We start from the raw sequence: 24,024 nt of genomic DNA, 5'->3' as shown, positions 1-24,024 counted from the left end.
TCCCAGTTTGTCTCCCCTTCTCCTCTTTTTCTTCTAAGATCACCTTTTATTTATTTCATGTAATACGATAATTATCTGCGTATTTTCTCTCCCATTTGAATGTAATATATTCTACTTTCTTTGTATCCCCAGCCTTAGGATAGTGCCTGCAACATAGTAAGTGTTTAATAAATGCTTGTGGATTGACTAGATATAAATGGGACCTCTGAGATTTATACGGTGGAATTTTTTGATGAAACTACGTTATATAATAAACTGGTATTTCAATAACTAAAGTATAAAACTGATGGAAGAGGGAGGAGAAGTTCACAACTGATGTTCATAAGGGACTTTAAAGTTCACAAATAACTTTACAACTTTATATAATCTCATTTCAAATGTATCATCTTGATCTTATAGGTAAAGAAACAAAAGCTTAGGGAGATTAAGCACCTTGTCCATGACTTTGCAACTATTAAGGGTAGGTGGTAAAATCTGAACCCAGGTCTCCCTTGATTCCAAGTCCAGCCATATGTACACTAACTACAACATACTACCACACCTTACATGTGAGACAAATTCTGCTATATAGCAAAGAACAACAGCAGAAAGTTTCTAGAGATTTGTTATTCAATCTCTCTGATCATTACACAATTACTTAGTTCAAAGACAGATTCTTTGAGGCATATATGAGTATACAAAACATTCATAAAATATGCCTTCTGTATCTTACCTGCAAACCTGCAACATAAGAATCCTCACAATTTACATAGTGGCCCAACATGGCATGTTGTGCTCGTAATTCATTGTCCCTGATCCTCTGATGTAGATTCGAAATTTGTTGTTTCTGCCTATAAAACAGAAATTCAAATCTGGTTACCAAAAAAAAAAGTAAACATTTCTCAAGGGAAGTTCTCATTTTACCTTAGTTGCAAGAACATAAAATCAACTTTACAGACTTTATTGAACCTAATAAATATAAAAATTTCCAGCACAAAAAAAGATCATACATGAAACCATGAATTGATATTGTATACAACTTATTTTTAAGTTATGTTAAATTTCACTAACATGAGAGTACCAACACTCCCTTGGTTTGCCTGTGTTCCCTTTACAACTTCCTTCTGTTTTGTCATTTTTAATATCCCATCAACATTTTTTTCTTTTTTCTTTTGGCATCACTATCACTACTCACTTAGTCCTCCATAAAACTGTCCTCCAATGAATCAAAGAATAAAAAATAAATAAAAACATAGGCCTTTCCTTGTAATAAATAAGCATGGTCAAGAAAAACAAATTCAGACATTAGTCATGTCTGAAAATATCTACGTCTCATTCTGTATGTACAGTTTATCACTTCTCTGCCAAGACCTAAGATTTATGCTTTATTATCAGTTTTCTGGAATCAATGATCAAAATGTTCAAATCTTTAAGAGCCGTTTCCTTTTCTATTATTCTAAACACTGTTCTGATGCTGCTTCACTTAACACAAATCTTCCAAGGTTTTTCTGAATTCGTTCCTTTCATCATTTCTCAAAGTGCAATTATACTCCCAACATCCTCTGGGAAATGTATTCCTAATTTAGTATATTATTCAGCATCTTGATTTACCTTTCAACAAAACAGTAATTTTCGAAAATGCTGCTAAGTTTAAGGGCATAGTAAGATTTAGATGTCTTTGTCAAGTCAACAAGCCATTTATTAAGTGCCTACTATGTGCAAAGCACTGTGTTACATTCTGGGGATATTAGAAGGGTCAAAATAGTCTCTGTCTTCAAAGAGCTCACCACCCATCTGGAGAGACAACATGCAAACAATTATGCACAAACAAGATAAATATAAAATAATGAGATGCCAGAAGGAGAGCACTAGCATTAAGGAGGACCTTCTGACCAAGAAGGTACGACTTAATACTAGACTTTAAGGTAACTAGGAAGGAAAAGTGAAGAGGAAATTCCAGACCAGAGAGACAGCCAGTGAAAATGCCTGCAGTCAGGAGATCAAGAGCCATTGTGCCTGGAACAAAAAGGAGGCTGAAGTCAACGAATAAAAAGTGCTCAGAAAAGATCTGAGTAAGGTGTAAGAAGACTGGAAACACAGAAAAGGGCCAGAATAAAAAAAAAAAAGGGGGGGGGGGCCAGAATAGGAAGAACTTTAAAAGCCCAACAGAGGATTTTATATTTGATCCTGGAGATTACAGGAAGCCACTGGAGATTATGGAGTAAAAGAATGATATGGATGGATAAGTAGATCTGAGAATCATCAAATCCACGTTGATGAGATCACGAAGAAAAAAGAGTATGGCGCAACATTTCTCCAAACTCTGTACTCTCAGAGACCTTTTGAACTCTTAAAAATTAAGTATCTCAAAGGTTTTCTTTTGGTTTTATCTATAAATATTTACTACATTAGAAATTAAAACTGGTAAATTTTTAAATAAATGGCATTGTTTTATATTTTGACAAATTTCATGTCTGGCTTAATAGAAGGCAACTGGAATCTCATATCTACTTCTTCATTAAATCTACTCTGATGTGTTGTTTTGATTGAGATATATGAAGAAAATCTAGCCTCCCACAGATTGGTAGCTAGAAAAGGAAGGAATATTTTAAAGAGCCTTTTCAGATAATACAGATATTCTTCTTTTATACTACACTAAAAATGAACAAGTGGTAGATTCTTAAAGATTAGTTACCATATGGAATCTGAAACCACATCAATGTACTTTTCTTACTCAGTTAAATTAAAATCCATTGGTCTGCCCTGCACTTTGAATGGACCTTTTATCCATGTATAATTTTGTGCCATCATGTATTGGTCAGTTGAAAAATACAGGTCTGCTTACTTATGTATATCATTCAACTGTTGACAAGGTTCATTATTGTTTTTTAAAGTCACTTGCATTAATATCACTACTAATCTCATCAGAAGTTTTTAAGTATTGGGAAGCTGTCAAGCTTAGGGTAATTGATATAAATTTTCCAAATATGATTTTTGTTTTAAAGTTTAGCTATTAAACTATTAACAACTACTTTTAATTGTCTTCCCTGAAGTGACAGGCTATTCATTTTTTTTAAAAAATGCCAGATAAATACCCAAATTTGAATAACCATAGTTTGTCAGTTGTTTTTCAATGTAAAAATGGTGATTGCACAAAAAACACTGATAGGTCAGCCCATAAATCAAATTGCATATGCACCTTTCCTCAAGATGAACTTCCCATTTTGTCCAACAGAACATTACAAAGATCTATATTTGATGGACAAGAAATAATGGAATAAGTAATTTTTAATTGCTTTATCAAGAGCATTCAAGTGAATTGGTATATTTTTTTAATTACCAGTGCATGGTGGTGAAAAATACAATGACTACTGATACAGTCGGGACTTAATGCATTCAACGGAGCCAGCAATTTTACCCACCTTTTATACCAATGAACTCACTGAAAAATGTCAACACAATTGTTAATTAATCATAAAATTTTAAAAACTGATTAAACATATTGAATATTTCACTACCATCTGTATGTATATTCCTAAGCCTTCACTTTTTCAGTGACTGCTGATACTAGATGAGTATAAGGCAAAACAGCAAGTACAGCCATGTCTGTAAATATGTCCTTTTGGAAGGCCATAGTATAATTCTGTAGATGAGATATTAACTCAGTTTTATTATGTGTGGCTAAATCTTTAAGTCATAGGTCATATAACATCTGAAAAACCCCACTGTAGACTTATGAGAGAATGAGAGTGAAAAAAATAAATAGCATCTTAATATTATTATAAAAACAGTTTTGACTTCACAGGCACCAAGTTTTCAGGAACAAAGGGGTCTGTAGGTTACACTTTGAGAACTCCGAGTATAGAGGTTTTAGGATTAGGACGTAGCCTTGAGGAACACCTACAATTAGCAGGAGCAGACAGGATGAATATTTAGCAAAGGTGATCAAGGATAAGACAGACAGTAGGAAGAGAAGTAGGAGAGAAAGTGTTATGAAAATCTAGAAAGAAGAGGATATCCAAGAGAAGGCCAAACATTAGAGAAGGACATTCACTAAAGATTAAGTATCACAATGGAAATTAAAACTGGCTAAGTAAAAGTGGGGGAAAATCTTGGCAAACAGATAAAAATTTGAAACTTTGATGAACAAAGTAAAATAGAACTAGTTTTGATAAAAGAAAAGGCATTAGAGACAAGCAGAAAAATAATTTCAATATTCTGAAATGAATCCTGGGGAGATAAGTAAAAGGTGGGAAGATCAGGAAAGAGAAGTTTACAGACTAATAATTGAGAAAAGGAGAGCAAAAGCAAGAGACAGAGATTTAGTAAAAGACAAACAGGAAAGGAAATATTTTACAAGACACTGTAAAAGATGATTTGACAACATAACATAGAAGGGCAACTTCTTTCTCCACAAAAACTTTTAGATAATGTGATCTATCAACTGCCTCATGGCAGATGACATACTAGTACAGTGACCCCTATCATTCCAACTATTTGAGATCAAATAAATGCTTGAAAAAGAGGAAAGATGCATCTTGAAAATTCACGGCGATCTTCAATTTATGGATGAATTTAATTTTAATAAGGATACACTTTAGGTTCGTTTTTCCTTTTTTTTTTTTTGCTTTGTGCTCTATTAATATAAGAGAATCAAATGATTACATAGATGTAAAATTGCTCTTCAGGCAATAATTTATGCTGTAGGATACAAAATGAAGTCAAAATAAGAGACAGGAATACTAGAGGAGGAGCTAATAAAATCTGCAAAGCTTATGGAGACTTTGATTTTCAGTTTTTAGAAAAAAAAGATTACTAACAATTAAAAAAAAAAAACTATTGCTATCTTGTTCTTACATTACCCACATTTCCCATTAGTTAGCACTTATATAGAGCAAGGGTGGGGAACCTGCAGGCTTAAGGCCACACATGGTCTTCTAGGTCCTTAGGTCTGGCCTTTCAACCAAATTGAAATTTTACAGAAAAAATCCTTTTATTCTTATTAATACATTTTTGTTCATCTGTTTTATTTTTACTTTATTTTTAAATTGAATATATTTAAAATACCGAAGAATGAATAAAATAAAATAAGTTTCAACAAAATAATCTTCCCAGATTGACCTGTACAATCAGAACATTAGTAAGCCATGAGGGGTAAATTGATGGTTGCTTCGCTCATTATCTAGTTCGGAGGCTGGTTAGCAAGATTTTATGGGTTTTGAGTAGGCCGGTGTTTTATCAGCTTTTGACAGCAGTGCACTGTGTTTCTGTTTGAAGGTGAATTTGTGAATAGTCGCACAGCTCGACAGTATTTTTTAATTCTGTCTGTTTAACAGCCCTGCATGTCAAAGAAGACCAAGAGAAAGTTGAAGGAAAAAAATTTTTTTTAAAGAGTGTTGGGAATTGCAAAATTATCTTGTTTCTGCTAAACATAAGATGATTTGCTTGCTTTGTCATACTACAATATCAACATTAAAGAAATTCAATGCTCATCAGCATTATAACACTCATAAAGACACAAATATTTTAAATTAGAGGGAGAGCCGTGAAAGGTTGTATTGCAGAAATTAAAAGATGAAAAGCAAAGACAATTCTTTCGAGCAGCAATAAGACCTGGAAATAATGTTGCTGAGGAACTTATAATGTAGCTTATATACTCAGGAAAAAAGCCATTTGGTGATATATAAATTGTGAAAGAATGCACTGTCAAAGTTATAGGATTGTTGCTTAGACCCTGATAACATATCAAAGTACAAGCAACTGCCTCTTTCAAGAAGTACCATAACTGATTGGCAACATGAATTAGTCTTACACTTAACAAGAACAACTTCATGCAATACTTCAAAAGGATAATATATTATTATTCAATTGCTTTGGATGAATCAACTGATACTACTGACTTGGCACATAACAGTCATAACAAAAGATTTTCTTTGCTACTAAGAATTACTTGCTTTGGGCACTCTTGGGAACAGAAGACAGGGAACAGATGTCTTCAACAACTTTCAAGATCAATGTCATGAAGCTGGACTGAATTTGGTAAATTTAGACAGACAGTGCCCATGAGACAAAAACACGAAGGATTTATTGCTGATTAAAAAAAAGTATTAATTAACAGATTCAGATGCTTTAATTTCTTTTCATTCTATGTTGCATCAGCAAAATCTCTGTGCTAAAGCTACTTTTTTAAGTGACACTTTATAACAAGTTATAAGTATGGTTAACTATATTTGTGCAAATGCAACATGGCATCATCAGTTTCATAACACGCTAAAGTTGAATGATGAGGTATTCAGTGTGGACTTGCCTTACCATTCTAAAGTGCACTGGCTATCACAGGGACAGGTGTCAGCCAAAATTTTAACTCTGCAAGAACAGCTTGAACAAACTGTATGAAGTTCAGAATCAGCAATGTGAATTATTGAAAAAAGATTTCTATAATGCTGCATTTCTCTGTGATATGTCAAATCAAAACAACTTGAATATTTCTTTGCAAGATAAAAGTAAATCTATGATATGTGGCAAAAAAAACACCAAGCATTTTGATAAACGCTATTGAGATCTCAGTAGATGACATTTTAAAGTCATTGTCTGATTCTAAGAAAAATCCAATTGAAATACGGAAAAATGCAGTCGAACATGAACAACTTCAGCGACATACACAAAAAAAATGCTTTCTTGCTTTTCAACCCACTTATTGCTGTGAATCTACATTCTCCTATCTAACCCAAATCAAGAGGTCAAAAATGACTGATACCCATCTAAAGGATCAAGTGAAACTGCAGACCCCCATGCTGCTGCCAAATATTCAAATGCTTTCCAACAAAAAGCAGACACAACAAAGTCAATAAAAAGTTAGTTAACTTTAAAAGTAAGTTCTTGTTTTTTGAAATTAAGTACATAGTAGTTAAATTTTTACAAAATAATGTACATTTTTAAGTATTACTAATTGAAGTTTCTTGAATGCAGCCTTGATTACAGCTAAATATTAATGTGGCCTTCCAACACGAAAAGGATCCCTACTGCTGAGATAGAGCTTGTAAGATCTGGAAAACACTTTACAAATATTATCCCATCTGATCCTCACAACAACTCTGGGGAAAGTAGATACTATTATGATTCCCACTTTACACGTGAAAAAAATAAGGCAGATAGAGATTATGTCTCTTGCCTAGTAAATACCTGAATAAAGACCTGAATTAAATCTTCCTGACTCCAGGCCCAGCACTCTTATCTACTGTGCCACCTAGTGGTTTCTGGCATCTCCTCCTAGAGCCATTATAACAAGGAATAAAAAAGGTAAAAAAGGTGGTTCAGCAAAAGTGACCAATATAGCAACCAAAGCAAACATTATATGTGGTGCTCCATACCTATAGTCATCCACTTCTATAAATAAGGGAGGTAGATACATTCTCATCTATCTTGTAGCAGGCCATGCTTAATATTTTAATTTCACAGCAGGAAGCTCGATTTTTTAAAAATTGGTGTTTCAGTTTACATTATTGTAGTCAATGTGTTTAAGTGTTTTCTTGGTTCTGCTTGCTTCACTTTGTATCTGTTCATTAACGTCTTTCTATGCTTCCTTGTAGTCATCACATTCTTCATTTCGTACAGCACATAATATTCCCTTACGACTTTGGTTAACCATACCCCAAACAGTACCTTACCTCTAGTATTTTGCTACCGTAAGAACTGCTACCACAAATATTTTGGCATACATTAGATCTTTCTTTTTTATTATTGACTTTTTTGGAGTATATGCCTGATACTGAAATCTCTGGCCCAAAAGGCTACATTTTAGTTCCTTTCTTATAATTTCAGTCTGCTTTACAGAATGGTGAGACCAACATGCTGTTTTTCCACAACTACTTTATCACCAGATTAGTCTCATCTTTGCCATCTTTGCCAATTTACTCTGCGTGAGATGAAACTTGAGATTTATCCCTTGGTTTGGAACATTCTTTCAAATATCTGTTAATCCATTAATGAAAAGATTTTTTTCAACTCCTTTTGACTACTTCTTGAAATTAATGAGATTAAATCATCTGTATGTTATGTACTTATCTACATATACATTAAATGTCAAAGGTAAAAGGAGATCATAATAGCAATGAATGCATCATCAGGATGGGAGCATGCTCCTCTAACCCCATAAATTGTGACTCATCCATCTATGGCTTTCTAACCTGCCTTTCTAATTCTCAGGGTCCCATGAGAAAAAAGACTTTTTAAAAATGACTTTATAAAAGAATTGTATATACACAGTTTTGGAATTCGTTTTTTACTTTGCTATTTCATTAATCTATGCCACTTAGTAATAATTCCTAACTGAAGGCTGACAAAGTACTTTCCTCTCAATAATCCTGTGAGGAAGAAAGAAAGTAAATTCAGAAAGATACAGTACCTTGTCCACAGGAGTTGTAATCTGTGCTAACAATTTTGAACCCAGAAATTATACTTAATAACTAAATATTAACCATATTTGCTTTTCTTCAAAAATCTACAGAAATATCCTTTTCACTAAAAATGAAAAAGAAAAAAGCCTTTGGGCATATTTTTGGGAATTTGTGTCATATGCTGAGATTATACAGTATTTTTTGTCTTTTTCTATTTAGTTTATTACAAATCTAATAATGGACACTAATAAAACAACTACACTTACTTAGTAACTATTTACATTTTAATTAATTTCAACACAAAGTATCATAACATTTTTTCTTTCCAAGTGCCCCCATCCAAGATCCTTCCTTATTCATTGATTCTCCCTCACTTTTCTTCTCTGAAAAGTACACAATGTGTATGACAGTCTTCTGCTTTTACTTTCAATTTTCTTGAAATTCTTCATATTTGTTGATATTAACTACATTATAATACTCCATTATACTAATAATGCAATGAACTTTTATCATCAGCCCATCACTGGGCATTTCAATTGCTTTCAGATTCTAATGTAACTTTGTGTAATATAGCTAATAAATCTTTTAACGAAATTGGAGAAGGTACAAAACATGTGAATAGTCAATGTTGTAGTCAATGTTAGAGCTATGAATTAATCGAACCATCCTATACAAGTAATCAGGAATCATGTTAAGAAAGAGACCAAAACATGAGTGTGACCTAGAGATTCCACTATTAAAGCATATACCCCAAGTCGGTTAAACAGAGAAAGGTCCCAAGAACACCAAAATATTTATGGCAGAATTTTTCACAGTAGGATAAAACTGAAACAATACAGCTGTTTTATCAAAACGGGGGGTGGGGAAAACAAGAAAACATCAGTAACTAACAACTATATGTCTTTTCTATCTCTATAGAAGTTTTACAAGAATCATCTAAACCTGCCCTCAAGGATATCCTTGGTGAACAAGAAGATATAGCAAAGAAGGTGAAATGATAGGGTTTCACAAATGATTATCAATGGGACAATACATCTTTACAATCACATCATGACTAATGGAGTGAATAAAAGATCCTAATGTGTTTTACTTAAAGTATACTTTGTACTTTTTAGACTTCAAAGTATAAAAACACTTACAGCTGCTAAAGCAAAATGCCACTTTAAATGCATATATATGCTTTAAAGTGTGTTTGTACTCCAAAAGGCTCACGAAGGAAAATGCTATCCACATCTAGAGAAAGAACTTTAGAGTCTGAATGCAGATGGAAGCATACTATTTGCTTTCTTTTTGTTGTTTTGTGTTGTTTCTTCTTTCTAGTGGTTCCTCCCATTGGTTCTAATTCTTCTATACAACACAACTATTACAAAAATATGCTTAATATGAATGTATATGTAGAGTCTATATCAGACTGCATGCTGTCTTAGTGAGGGGGAGAAAATCTGAAACTCAAAATGTTATGGAAGTGAATGTTAAAAACTAAAAATAAATTAATTTTTTTAAAAAGTGTGTTATGTGTGTGTATACCTTGTCTGACACAAGTCAAAAATCATATAAGATTAGTTGAAAAATAACTGGGTTCCATAACCCTCTAATTATGAATCTCCAACAGTGAAAAGTATGCTTAATATAGATTTCTGTCACTATTATGGAGGATGTCCAATATAGAATCTAAATGGAAGATACATTTCCTATTTATCACAAGGGGCTCCAAATTTGCAGTTAACATTTTGCTGTGTCAAATCCTGAAACTTTATAGAACCTTCAAACTGAGATCCATAATTACTCAAAGAGTGTGGACTAAAGAGCCACAACAGAGAAGCTGAATGGAAAAATAATGTGTTTTGTCCAGATCATAATATGTAGTTAAATGGACAGGCCAAACCTCATTCAGTAAGAAAAAAAAGGAGAAAGAGCAAGGCAGGGGAAAATGATGTTGGATGAACAATAGCTAAAACAGAAGAGGAAGAGCCACTCAGGAAGCAAGCGTTTATTAAGTATTTACTATGTTGAGGGTAGGGGCAGCTAGGTGGCACAAGGGATAGAGCACTTGGCTGGGAACCAGGAACACTTATCTTCCAAAATTTGAATCTGGCCTCAGAAACTTATAAGCTATATGATCCTGGGCAAGACACTCAATTAACCCTGTTTTTCTCAGTTCCTCATTTGTAAACTGGGCTGGAGAAGAAAATGGCAAACCACTTCAGTATCTTTGCCAAAAAAACCCCAAATGGAATCATGGAGAGTCAGAAACGGCTGAGCAACAATAAAAATGTGACAGAAAGCTAGATTGTGGGTGTGGGTATTGTTGCTGTTGTTGCTGTTTGTTTATTTTGTTTGGGGGAGAGAGGAACTCTGTGGCATCTATAATGATCTTAAGCTTTCTCTCTGAAATAAGACCTGTCATTTGGACATGAATATTCATTCAGTGATATGTGACTTTGTGTTATGAATACCACTTTATCTAAAGAATTAATATTACTGGCCACCCAAAGGCCAACATAGAGATGTATAAGCATGATGCAACATATTACCAAGGATGGACTGTGCCAGAGAAACAAAGGATGTTACAAGAAAGATGCATGACCAGAAAAGGACATAGGCTTGTCATAAAGCAAGAGCAAAGTATAATTTGTGAGCAACCAGAATGTGTTGTTGGTAACTACAAAACAACCTAAACCAAAGCACCCAGCATAGCAAGTGGATCATTTGTGGTAGTTATCCATCTTTTTTTTTGGAGGGAACATGGGCAAAAGTTATGAAGGGTGAAAAGCTGTAAATGAATATAATCTACACCACTACAGGTACTGCACATGTTGATGAGATCACAGACTCAAATAAGTTTGTAAATGGGAAATTAACAATGAGTATATTACTACTTAGGATTCTCGGAGAAAAAAATTCAATTCAGTATATATATTTTTATACACCACTGACCATGTATAGAACAAGGCAATAAAGTACATAGGAAAAAATTGGCATAATCTTTGCCATCAAGCAGCTTTACAAGCTAGTATATGGATGAGATAGGCATACAAGTCAGAAAATACAATAATCTTATCAAGAACCTACTTACGGGAACACTTAGGGATTTCTTAAACCACTCTGGAAAATAAAGAATAATATCCGTGGAAGGAAAACTTCAGATTCAGCATAACATGAAAACTCAAAACAAATATATACTGACCTGTCAATTACAATTTCTTTCTGCCTTAGCAATCCTTCTTTAATTTTCAATAAAGATTCCCATCTATTAAAATCATGGTAGCCAGAAGTTGAATAATTCTGACGAGATCCAGTCAAAACCTGAATAAAAAGTGTACATAATTAGAACAGATCTACAGCAATATTAAAGAAATAAATATTTAAGGATTCAAATACATATTTTAGATTTCCTGCCAAGATGGCTGCAGGACTGTCCAGTTTTCTTATATCCCTACTCTAGGAAACTTAACATTCACATCAAACCAAATAATGAAGAAATTCAATGAAAAACTAGTGACATCTTCTACCCCAGAACTGCATAAGGTCAGCCAAAACCTCAAGGGGAATATGAAAGGAAGTCCCCTGCAGCCAGTCCAGCACCATGGTTTATAGGACAATGAGAGAGGACATCGGTATCCTGGCAAGGCTCCAAGTCTAAAGACCCCAAGAGCAGAGGGCTTTGTTGAGAAAGGCCTAGGATGAAGAGGACCTTGGAAGCCCTTGGGAGCATCAGCAACTGGTGACTCTGACTGGGACAACTCAGGAATCCAAGGGTTCTGTGATCCCTAACACTGTGTCCTGAGATCCCAGGGGAGGCTCTGAAGATTCAGAGCTATATACCTCAAAGATATGGAGGGAACTAACCACAGGATATGGAGGTCACACCGAGAACCCATGGAGAGAACTTCCCTTTCTCTCAGGGAGGGGATGGAAGAAATTAGCAATAATGATGTACGCACTCCTCCCCTAAAAAGAGGGTCCTAGTAACATTTATTTTTAAATTCATAGAAGGGAACAAAAGAAAGCACAGACAAGTTGGTCATTTTGAAAGTAACTTGTACTAGAGTTTATTTTCCACTTGTTTTTGTTTTATTAATGTGATATGAAACAATTTCCTACAGAATCTTCTTGAGTTCTGCTACAGAGGGAAATACTTTTAGTGTTCAATTTCAGACTTTGTGGGGTTTTTTTAAAACACATTTTTTCAAAACCCCTCCAAAACATATTTTAGTCCCCAAAATGTATGTGCAAAAGTCCTCTTAATACTTAAATCTTTCTAAATTCTAAAGATTTTGATCATCCCAGATGTATCTTGTAAAGCTACTTTACTACTTATAGCCAGTCTTATGTACCAGCACCTGAGGTATGCTCTACCTACTTAAAAAATCCTTAGTCAACACCATTTTTATAGTACCTTTTGTTTTTTTCTCCAGTAAGGTCAAACTATTACAAAAATATCTTCACAAGAGTCTTATGAGATGGATACTAAAAAATACTAGTAGGGTAGAATAAGAAATATATACTGTCCTTTGGGTGGTATATATAATATATATTGCTTTATGCATCTTTAACTAACATGTTTCTTAAAAAGTGCCAGTAAAGTTAATCTCCAAGTATCTAATCTTATTTTCTGGAAGAATGATTTTTTTTCCCCCTCTGTGAAGAAACTAGTTCTAAAATATTCTGCAATCATACTTAATGACTCACAAAGCCCTTCAGAATAGCACACCTAATTTCTGGAGGAAATGAATTTTTAAAAAGCTCAAACAGTTAATTTAGAATTAATCCTATAAAAGCCAATTTCAATGAAACTTTCAATCTTTTGGTCAAGACTGCAGTCCACTGTACAAATCTTAGCTTGACCTTCCAGTGTCTCCAAATACTCATCCCTAAAATGGATTCATTTCTTAACCACCAATTAAAAATTCTTTTTTTTCTTCAAGACCCAGGTGCATGTAAGTATCCTATCTTCAATGAAGGAAGGAAGTGATTGCTGACTCCCCAACCTTTAATCTTTTTTTTCTCATCTCTCTTATGCAGTTATCCCCCATTTTGAATTATAGTTATTTGGACATAGGTTATCCCCTGTTACCATAACCTCCATGAGGGCAAGATTTGTGCTGTTTTGTATCTTTAAAATTCCCAATGCCTAGAATAGCACCTAGCACACACTAGGCATTCATTTCCTTTACAAAACTTCAACCTGTCTAACTTTGAACTACTGGCTGGGTTTCCACAATGGAATCAATAGCAAAGTAGTTTTATCTATACAGATATTGTAAACAACAAAAAACACAAGCAGTTTGTAGTTATTTGAATGGGACTTCCCTTTTATTATTTCATCCTGGAATTCACTGTTCTATTGAAAAGCTGTTACTTTACTGTAGCAGTGTCTCAACAGGAAAATTGCAGTGAATTTGCAAAGAACCTAAGTGAATCATCACGTAACTGACAAATAGAGACAATAAATCTATTTCCTCCACACTGGTGCTTTTAATGTCTTTACTTCAGATATCTCTGATAAGAGTATGAGATCCAAAATAAATAACAAACTGTGATTGGGTACCAATTAGTGTGAGCATGTATTCTCCTTAATTGTTGTTATTCAGTCGTGTCCAACTCTTCATGACTCATTTGGGGTTTTCTTGGCAAAAATACTGGCGTAGTTTGTCATTTCCTTCTCTAACTCCTTTTAGAGATGAGGAAAGTGAGGGAGAGTTAAGTAACTTGCCCAGGATCAAACGGCTAATGCCACAGGGCAAATTTGAACTCAGGTCCTTCTGACTCCAGGCCCATGCTCTATGTACTGCACCACCTAGCTGCCCTATTACCCCTGAAGTGGTCCCATTATTCAAATTCAAATTACAAATTCATAATGCATATTACCATTGGGCTGGAACAAGTGACCATATTTTACATACTCGCTAGTTCAAATAATGCTAATACAAACACATGCAACCACCTCAGAAGGTTCATTATTTGCACTAATCGGGACCTGATACAAATAAACAGACCAAAAGTCATTCCCCAGTGGGTAAGTGGTCAAAAAATTAACAGCTCCTTTTTAAAATTGCAAACAATAAGCATATGAAAGAATGCTCCAAATAATTAAGAGAAATAGAAGTCAAAACAAAACTCTCAGGTTGGACACCACACCCAGCAAATTGGCAAAGATGATGAAAGAGTAATTAATGTTGGAAGCAGGCATACTAATGTCCTAATGATAAAACTGATCCAATCATTCTGGAAGCAATTAGGAATTTTACCCTTTTACTCCAGAGATCTAATTGCATGCCATATACCCCAAGAAAGTCAAACACAAAAAGAAAGATCCAATATACACCAAAATATTTATAGCAGGACTTTTTGTGGTAGCATAAAATTGTAAACAAAATAGAAGTTCATCACCTGGGGAATGGCTAAACAAATTATGGTTCAAGAATATACTCGAATTTTACAGTACTTTAAGAAATGATGAATAAGAATACAAAGAGGCACAGAAGAAAAAAGAACTGATGCAAAGTGAAGAAAGTAAAACAAGCAAACAATATATACAGTGTCAATACAATAAAAGTAAAACCAAACACTAAGAAATTATGATGACCAAATCTGACACCAAAGTAGAAAGATAAGAATGCACCCCTCTGCCCTCTTTGCAGAAATGGGGAATGATGGAGGTAGAGGATGCACATCCTCTGTTAAACTTGATTATTAGTAAATTTGCTAAGCTGCTTTTTCACCTTTTTCCATTCTTTGTTGTAATGGGGATTGCCTTCTGTGTTAGAGAGGGAGGATATATTAAGAAATGTAAGTGGTGTAAAAACAGTTTATCAAAGTAAAATATTTTTTAAATTATCTGATCAAGGCATTGAGAGAGATAAAAGACATATTGAGTTTTATTATGAAAATTAGAGACAGGCAGGGATCAGTGATTCCTTAAAAGTAGTGAGGCTATAATTATAGATGGGTTAATGAATTATTTAAATAAATTTACAGTTAGTAAATTCATAATAAAAGGAACTGAGGATGGTTTGGTGATCATAGCCCTTACCTCTTGAGGTTCATCAACCATATTCTCTTCAGATTCTCTATGTGTGAAGACCTGGTCAAATGTCTGGCTTTAAATTTTACACAATAAATTTTCAAAGACTTATGTGTAATTTTATGACTAGTTTTAATCTTGGAGAGAAATTCTGGAAAAACACTTTGTATGTGTATTTCTGTGTATATGTACATGTGTGTGCATACATGCACATATATGCATAAACTTACTAATTTCAGTAATTTCATCGCTGGTAGCTAACCCAGCAACCAAATTACTTTTCTATTTCAAACTGAAGTTTCAAAATATATCAAGTACTCAGTAATGTCCAGAATAAAATTTAAGATAACTTGTGATATTAAACACTATGAACAATTTTGTAAAATAGTTTAAAGTATGGACTATCAAAATCCAGATGGAAATTTCAACAAATCATCATATAATGGGGATAATATTCATACTTTTTGAAATGAAGTCCTTTTACCATTACTCTATCAGTCTTTGTAATGACTAAATTATCAGTAAAGGATAGATTTTTTTAGTTCTTAAGGATTTTGCAATGTTCTTTAATATATATAATTGATTAAAAACATCTCTTCATTGAAAAATATATTGGTAGGATAGCATTTACAAGATTGTTGGGCTCTGTGCCTGACTTTGGAGGAAGGAGAGAAGGGGAGGGAGGGAAGGAGGGAAGTGGGAGGGAGGAAGGAAGGAAGGAAGGGTAAGAGGGAGGAACCTAAAAAAACTGATTATGTTTGACTTCTAAAACATTTACTTGCTGGGACTCATATCATATTCTGAATACCACTAGACTTTCTATCAACAGAAAGTTCTTTACACTCTCTAAAGAATTCTATTTGTGTAACCAAAACAAGAGCTCCAGTTTTCAAGGCCTCTTAAAATTTCCTTTGTCATTATCCTTGGAAACCAGATAGTACAGTAATAAAAGCAATTACATGCTCTATTATCATGTTCTATAAATACCAGAGGCTATTTTAAGTAATGTTTTAAGTTGTGCTCACAAACTGTGTGTGCATGTGTAATTATTGCAGTAAAAACAAAAACTTTCAGGTATCTACTATTGTTAGTATCAATTAGTGAGCTGTTAAAGAGCAATGTGAACCACAACTGATAATAAAGGGATTTACAGGCAATAAACACAAAATGTGTAATTACTCCTGGGAAAACGTGTAAGAAAATGAAGATCTGCTAAAAGATCTGCTTTAAAAAAATGACCATGGGGCAGGTAGGTGGCTCAGTGAGTGCAGCACCGGCGCTCGAGTCAGGAACACCTGAATTCAAATCTGGCCTCAGACACTTGACACACTTACTAGCTGTGTGACCTTGGGCAAGTGACTTAACCCCAATTGCCCTGCCTTCCCTCCCTCAAAAATAATAATAATAATAATAATAAATGATCTCATATACATATATGACATACTATATCATATACATGCATACATGTGTGTGTGTATGTGTGAGAGACATACTATGTTGTCCCAACAGAATCATAGGTTCAGTTCACTGACTTTACCAAGACAGAATGTGTAGACAGCCATGGTGAGGGGCACAATATAGAAAAAGAATGAGCAAAGGAAGTCAGACAAACAGGAAAACCTAGAGAGAAGAATGTCACAAAAACCCAGAGGAAAGATTATACAGAAGAAGATGATTAATAGTGTCAAATGTTGCAGAAAAGTCAAGCAAGATGAGGAGTGAGAATGGATTTGGTAATTAGGAGGTCACTGATAATGGAAGAGAGAACCATTTCACTTAAGTGGTAAGGTCAGAACTCAGTTTGAGGAGGCTGAAAAGCGTGTAAGGGGAGAAGTAGAGGCATCGAGGCAGAAAGCAGATGGCGTCCCTTCCCCTTCCCCTCCCAAGTATAACTGTGAAATAAAAAATACAGGATGAAAGTTTGAAGGAATGGCAGCTAGACTTTTTAGGAATGAGAAGACCTGGGGCATTGTTTCTGGAAAAGAGAAAACGGTAGAAGACTTGGGGATAGCTACAAGAGAAAAAAATAGGGAATGGGAACAAGGGTATACATGTGTAGAAGGGTTGACCTTAGCAAAGAGAAGGACTACAAAGGAAAATATGTAACTATGTTGTACTATCTGCTTTGGACATTAATAGAAAATGTTTACTTTCTAATCCTGCATGCAATAAATCAAATAAAGTATGATCTCCAAATCTGTTACTAAATAAAACCATAAGTAGGCAGCAAAAAATACCTGAAGAAATACAAAGTACATTTCTATATTTTATGTGCAAATTCATGCAGAATGTACAGCCTATTCCACTTGAAATTATAAGTGCTCGATATCTATTGTAGGCCTACAGGAGAATAGTCATATCTGTATACTGGAATGTTTTCCTTCACTCCAAAAATAGCATTCAGGCAGGCAAGACCCACATTGATGGTGGGTCAAATTCCTTGAAAACATGCCATATATTAAAATGATGTAATTAGAAATGGATTTTCCCATATTAAAAAAGTAGAAAAATGGGGGCAAAGCAACAATTGTGCAACTTTATATAGAAATGACTAAAAATACAGTATAAAACGTCCTAAAATGTCTATAAGTAATGTTTGTTTTGTTTTGAACTCCAACAAATCTGAAGGTGAAAAAACATAACGTCAAAAGGGCTGAAGAATTTTTATAAAGGCTTATTTAGAAAGTTTTCCATGGATTCTATAAACAGATTTTGGGAGAGAACTGAGGCTACTTGATGGCTTTTCAGAAACTGAGTCAAGAATTTTTTTTTAATCTTTCTACAGATTAGAGCCCTATGGCCTTAATGATCCAGTTTTTCCTATTACCTTCATAAATCTTTCTGTTTTCTTGAGCGTCCTCAGGAGTTCTTAACCTGGAATCTGTTAACTTAGTTTTATTATTTTGATAATCTCCATTTAAACAGGGAGCTCAGTTCAGAATGTATCCTCATTTCTCACCAAATGCACTATTTTGGGACTTCTCTGTGTTTCTGAACATGCCCCAAATAGGATGACTTCTTCCCAGCCCCTTTCCTTTTTTGTGTTATCTTCCCTATTAGACTGTAAACAACTTGAGGGTAGAGACTATTCATCTCATTTGTAAACCCAGCACTTTTGTACCACTTAGCACAGTACCTGGCACATAGAAGGAACTTTAATGTTTCTTGATTCATTCATAACTGTATTTCAATATCAATAATCCTATATATTTTATTTCATGCATTTAAAAAATGTTCTCCTAAGAAGAGATCCACATAAGCATCACTAGCCTGCCAAAGATATCATCTCTCTCTGTGTCTCACTCACACACACACACACACACACACACACACACACACACTCATGGTTAAAGAACCCTTGTTCTAGGGTCAGTTTACCCTTCTGCTGAAGGATATGGAACCTCTTGCCTTTAAAATTGCATGAACTTGGGGGGCGGAGGCAAGATGGCAGCTAGAAAGCAGGGACCAGCGCGAGCTCCCTGCCAAGTCCCTCCAAAAACCTATAAAAAATGGCTGTGAAGCAACTCTAGAACTGCAGAATCCACAAAAGAGCAGAGGGGAGCAGGGCTCCAGTCCAGGACAGCCTGGATGGTCTCTGGGTGAGGTCTATCCCACACGGAGCTGGGAGCTGGGAGCGGAGCAGAGCCCAGTGTGAGCGGTGCGGACCAACCAGACCAGGAGCCGGGCAGAGCAGGCCCTAGTGCCCTGAATCAGTGAGCTGCAGCAGCTACCAGACTTCTCAACCCACAAACACCAAAGACAACAGAGAAGGTTAGTGGGAAAAGCTGAGGGAGTGGAAGGAGTTCCCAGTTAGGCCACCGCCCCCGGGGCAGCGGAGGTGGGGCAGCTACAGCTGCAGTTGCTTCCAGCCCCAGGCCCACCTGATGGCAGGAATTAAGTGGCGGATCAGAGCAGGAGTGCACAGCCTGCTGAAGATCTAAGCCCAGTCCAGGTTGGGGGTTTTTGGGGAAGGAGGAGTGCTGGTGTGGCAGATCTGGCACATCCCCCCCAAACGAGGAACATAGAACTCTATAGTCTACAATCAGTCATACCCCACTGAAAAACTCAAGGGTCAAGTTAGTTGGTTGGGAATATGGCCAGGCAGCAAAAACACACCCAGATTCAGTCTCAGACTCTGGATTCTTTCTTTGGCGACAAAGAAGACCAAAACATACAGACAGAAGAAGTTAACAAAGTCAAAGAGCCTACAACAGAAGCCTCCAAGAAAAACATGAACTGGTCTCAGGCCATGGAAGAGCTCAAAAAAGAATTTGGAAAAGCAAGTTAGAGAAGTAGAGGAAAAATTGGGACAAGAAAAGAGAATGATGCGAGAAAACCATGAAAAACAAGTCAATGACTTGCTAAAGGAGACCCAAAAAAATACTGAAAAATACACTGAAGAAAACAACACCTTAAAAAAATAGACTAACTCAAATGGCAAAAGAGCTCCAAAAAGCCAATGAGGAAAAGAATGCCTTGAAAGGCAGAATTAGCCAAATGGAAAAGGAGGTCCAACGGACCACTGAAGAAAATACTACCTTAAAAATTAGATTGGAGCAAGTGGAAGCTAGTGACTTTATGAGAAATCAAGATATTATAAAACAGAACCAAAGGAATGAAAAAATGGAAGACAATGTGAAATATCTCATTGGAAAAACCACTGACCTGGAAAATAGATCCAGGAGAGATAATTTAAAAATTATTGGACTCCCTGAAAGCCATGATCAAAAAAAGAGCCTAGATATCATCTTTCAAGAAATTATCAAGGAGAACTGCCCTGATATTCTAGAGCCATAGGGCAAAATAGAAACTGAAAGAATCCATCAATCGCCTCCTCAAACAGATGCCAAAAAGAAATCTCCTAGGAATATTGTTGCCAAATTCCAGAGCTCCCAGATCAAGGAGAAAATACTGCAAGCAGCCAGAAAGAAACAATTTGAGTATTGTGGAAACACAATTAGAATAACCCGAGACCTGGTAGCTTCTACATTAAGAGATCGAAGGGCTTGGAATACGATATTCCGGAGGTCAATGGAGCTAGGATTAAAACCTAGAATCACCTACCCAGCAAAACTGAGTATCATGCTCCAAGGCAAAATATGGACTTTCAATAAAACAGAGAACTTTCAAGCTTTCTCAGTGAAAAGACCAGAACTGAATAGAAAATCTGACTTTCAAACATAAGAATCAAGAGAAGCATGAAAAGGTAATCAAGAAAAAGAAAAAGAAAAAGAAATTGCAAGGGACTTACTAAAGTTGAACTGTTTTGTTTACATTCCTACATGGAAAGATGATGTGTATGATTCATGAGACCTCAGTATTAGGGTAGCTGAAGGAAATATGCATATATATGTATATGTTTATGTATGTATATATATATATATATATATATATGTATATATATATATATATAAAGTGAATGTGTATGTATGTATATATGTTTGTGTGTGTGTGTGTGTGTGTGTGTGTGTGTGTGTAGAGAGAGAGAGAGAGAGAGGACACAGGGTGAGCTGAAGATGAAGAGAAGATATCTAAAAGAAATAAAATGAAATTAAGGGATGAGAGAGGAATATATTGAGAGAGGGAGATAGGGAGAGATAGAATGGGGTGGATTATCTCGCATAAAAGTGGCAAGAAAAAGCAGTTCTGTGGGAGGAGGGGAGAGGGCAGGTGAGGGGGGAATGAGTGAATCTTGCTCTCATCAGATTTGGCCTGAGGAGGGAATACCATACATACTCAATGGGGTATCTTACCCCACAGGAAAGAAGAGGGAAGAAGGTTAAAAAAAAGGGGTGGGATGTTGGAGGGGAGGGCAGATGGGGGTGGAGGTGATCAAAAACAAACACTTTCAAAAGGGGACAGGGTCAAGGGAGAAAATTCAATAAAGGAGGATGGGTTGGTAAGGAGCAAAATATAGTGAGTCTTTCACAACATGAGTATGGTGGAAGGGTTATACATAATGATACACATGTGGCCTATGTTGAATTGCTTGACTTCTTAGGGAGGGTGGGTGGGAAGGGAAGAGGGGAGAGAATTTGGAACTCAAAGTTTTAAAAACAGATGTTCAAAAACAAAAAAAAAATTAAGTTTTTACATGCAACTAGAAAATAAGATACACAGGCAATGGGGCGTAGAAATTTATCTTGCCCTACAAGAAAGGAAGGGAAAAGGGGATGGGAGGGGAGTGGGGTGACAGAAGGGAGGTCTGACTGGCAAACAGGGCAACCAGAATATATGCCATCTTGGAGTGGGGGAGAGGGTAGAAATGGGGAGAAAATCTGTAATTCAAACTCTTGTGAAAGTCAATGCTGAAAACCAAATATGTTAAATAAATGAAGTTTAAAAAATAAAATAAAATTGCATGAACTCACTCACCCTTCCACTTATTTACACCAAGTCTGCTGTTTCATAGTTTCAAACAGTATCAATGGCTTTGGTTTAAGAAGGGATCAAACTCAAAGTACAAAGCATGAGAGTATGCTTGACCCCACAAAATCATGTTTTTCTACCTCAGTCCCACGGCTGGCATTTTGCCTTTCAAACAATAAAATGCAATCATCATTAGAACAGTTTTTCCCCTTTTACTGTTTATTCCTGAAGACTGAGTATACCATAACTCTGAAGTAAATGAAAATTTATTTTCCTTCATACAACAAATGCTTTAAAATTTTAATATCATTTGATACAGTACCTTTGTACCTCTGGGAGGTCATGCACTCATTGAAAACAGTTTTGGAATTCCTCTTCTAAGGTTTTACCTCACAAGAAAAAAGCTACCTGACAAAAGAAATCAGTCTCAGTGCTTAATAATTGTAGGGTACTCCTTCCTTGGTCAGATATATTTTTCTTCCACGATCCCACTTCTTTCTGTCCCACTGAGTTTAATTCTGCCACCTCTTCCCTCTTTCCACCCAGGCATAAAGACCTCATATGAGGATGAGACTAAGAGATAACAACTCATCAGGAGTACCCTGGGAAGCAGACTTGTATGCACCTGATCTAAATAGTTAGTATAGCTGGCTGAATACCATAAATGAATCACGGAAAGTTACTAAAGTACTGAGTGAATACTTGAGAATCTTTGGTTGCAGAGCACTTAACAGCAGATTTTAAGGGCTCCTTGACATAGGATGACAGATTAATTCTCATCTTCATGCTGTTAAACATTACTGCCAAGGTCACAACAATCAGGTATCAAAAACACCAAGGCAATGAATAAACTGTTAATCTGAGTAAAAATCCCCATTTCTTTCTCCCGGCAATGTAGGATTTTAAAAGGCAGACAAGAACAACTTTTTATCTAGCTGAACATCATTTTACATGGTTTTACTGTACCATTGTGTTCTCAGAAAGAAGAAAGAAATGTGGTTTCAAGAATATTACAGTACAGGCAGTCCCCATCTTTGTTGTTCAGTCACTCAGTAGTGTGCAAGTCTTCATGACCCTGTCTACCACATCATGCCAATACTGTCCATGGGATTTTCTTGACAAAGATACTGGAATGGCTTACCATTTCCTTGCACAGTGGATTATGGCAAACAGAGGTTAAGTGACTTGCTCAGGGTCACATAGTTAGCAAAGTGTCTGAAGCCAGATTGGAACTGAGGAAGATGAATCTAGGCCTGATGCTCTATCTACCTAGCTGCCCCATGATGAGTTTTCTTTCTACCTATTTAACTTATGAACTCCCCATTCCTCTACTACTGATAGAGATGACCTTCCCTGCCTCTTCACTATTCAATATTCATAACTGATATTCATCTCTCTGAGCCACATTTTCCACTTTTCATCAGTCATATAAGCTACAGGCCAGGAAGGAGGTGAAGAAGAAAAGCACTGAAATTTCCTATCACTGTATTTCTAATCACTGTCCCCTTTCTTTACTCTAAGAACCACTATCATTTGTTTTCATCCTCTGTTCTTTACTCTCCCTTTTCTACCACCTGTTTCCTTCACTCCCTCCATAGCACTCTGGTCCTCCTCTCTCACTCTTCACATTTCAAATCTTTTTACCACCTGGTCCTTGCTCCAAGTGCTCTCCCTACAGTTAGAACCCTGACCCAAGATGTAAAAGTCATTATACATGGCTTAGGGCTTTGAAAGTCCCCACACCTGCTATTAGAATAGGGAAAGGGCAAAGAAATATCTAACATCCAGTTTGTCAAGCTGAATATGTTTGTCCACAGAAGCATTATTTATAGTACTACTAGTACTGTATTACTGGCACATTATGGGTTGAAATTTGGTTTTTTTGGTGGGCTGGCATTATTTCAAACAAGGAAATGGTTTAAAGTTTCAAATAACAAGTCTATCAAGTAGTTTTATAGGGCTGGCCTTAGATAGGAAACTTTATAAACATTACATGATATACTTAAAAACAATTACAGATCACATCCCTGTTTTATTTCACATTCCTCCATGACGCATATCTGAAAAGACGTAAAAGAGGAAAGAGTATTGAAGCAGTCAGAAGCAGGGTAGATCCTGCAGTAAAATAGCTATAATCTGACTGGTGTTCTCTTCTTCTTTGGTGCTAACCTAGATCTGCAAATTATCAAGAGATACAAGAAATGCCCAGGTGACTACGCACAACACACCAATACTGCAGGAATACATTAATAG

The 24,024-nt window shown here is 35.7% G+C and overlaps 1 protein-coding gene across 1 annotated transcript in view; it reads right to left on the bottom strand.

Annotated features, from left to right (window-relative positions):
- Positions 1-24,024, bottom strand: part of CEP85L (centrosomal protein 85 like) — a 187,010-nt gene that overhangs the window by 38,167 nt on the left and 124,819 nt on the right. Inside the window, exons 4-5 of the mRNA XM_036768051.1 lie at positions 11,563-11,681; positions 713-830 (exon numbers count right to left, since the gene is read on the bottom strand). Coding sequence (XP_036623946.1) covers positions 713-830; positions 11,563-11,681 — 237 coding nt within the window. The remainder of the gene's footprint in view (positions 1-712; positions 831-11,562; positions 11,682-24,024) is intronic.

The sequence above is a fragment of the Trichosurus vulpecula genome, chromosome 7, assembly GCF_011100635.1.
Source record: "Trichosurus vulpecula isolate mTriVul1 chromosome 7, mTriVul1.pri, whole genome shotgun sequence".
Taxonomy (NCBI): domain Eukaryota; kingdom Metazoa; phylum Chordata; class Mammalia; order Diprotodontia; family Phalangeridae; genus Trichosurus; species Trichosurus vulpecula.
This window is presented reverse-complemented; position numbering and strand designations above follow the sequence as displayed.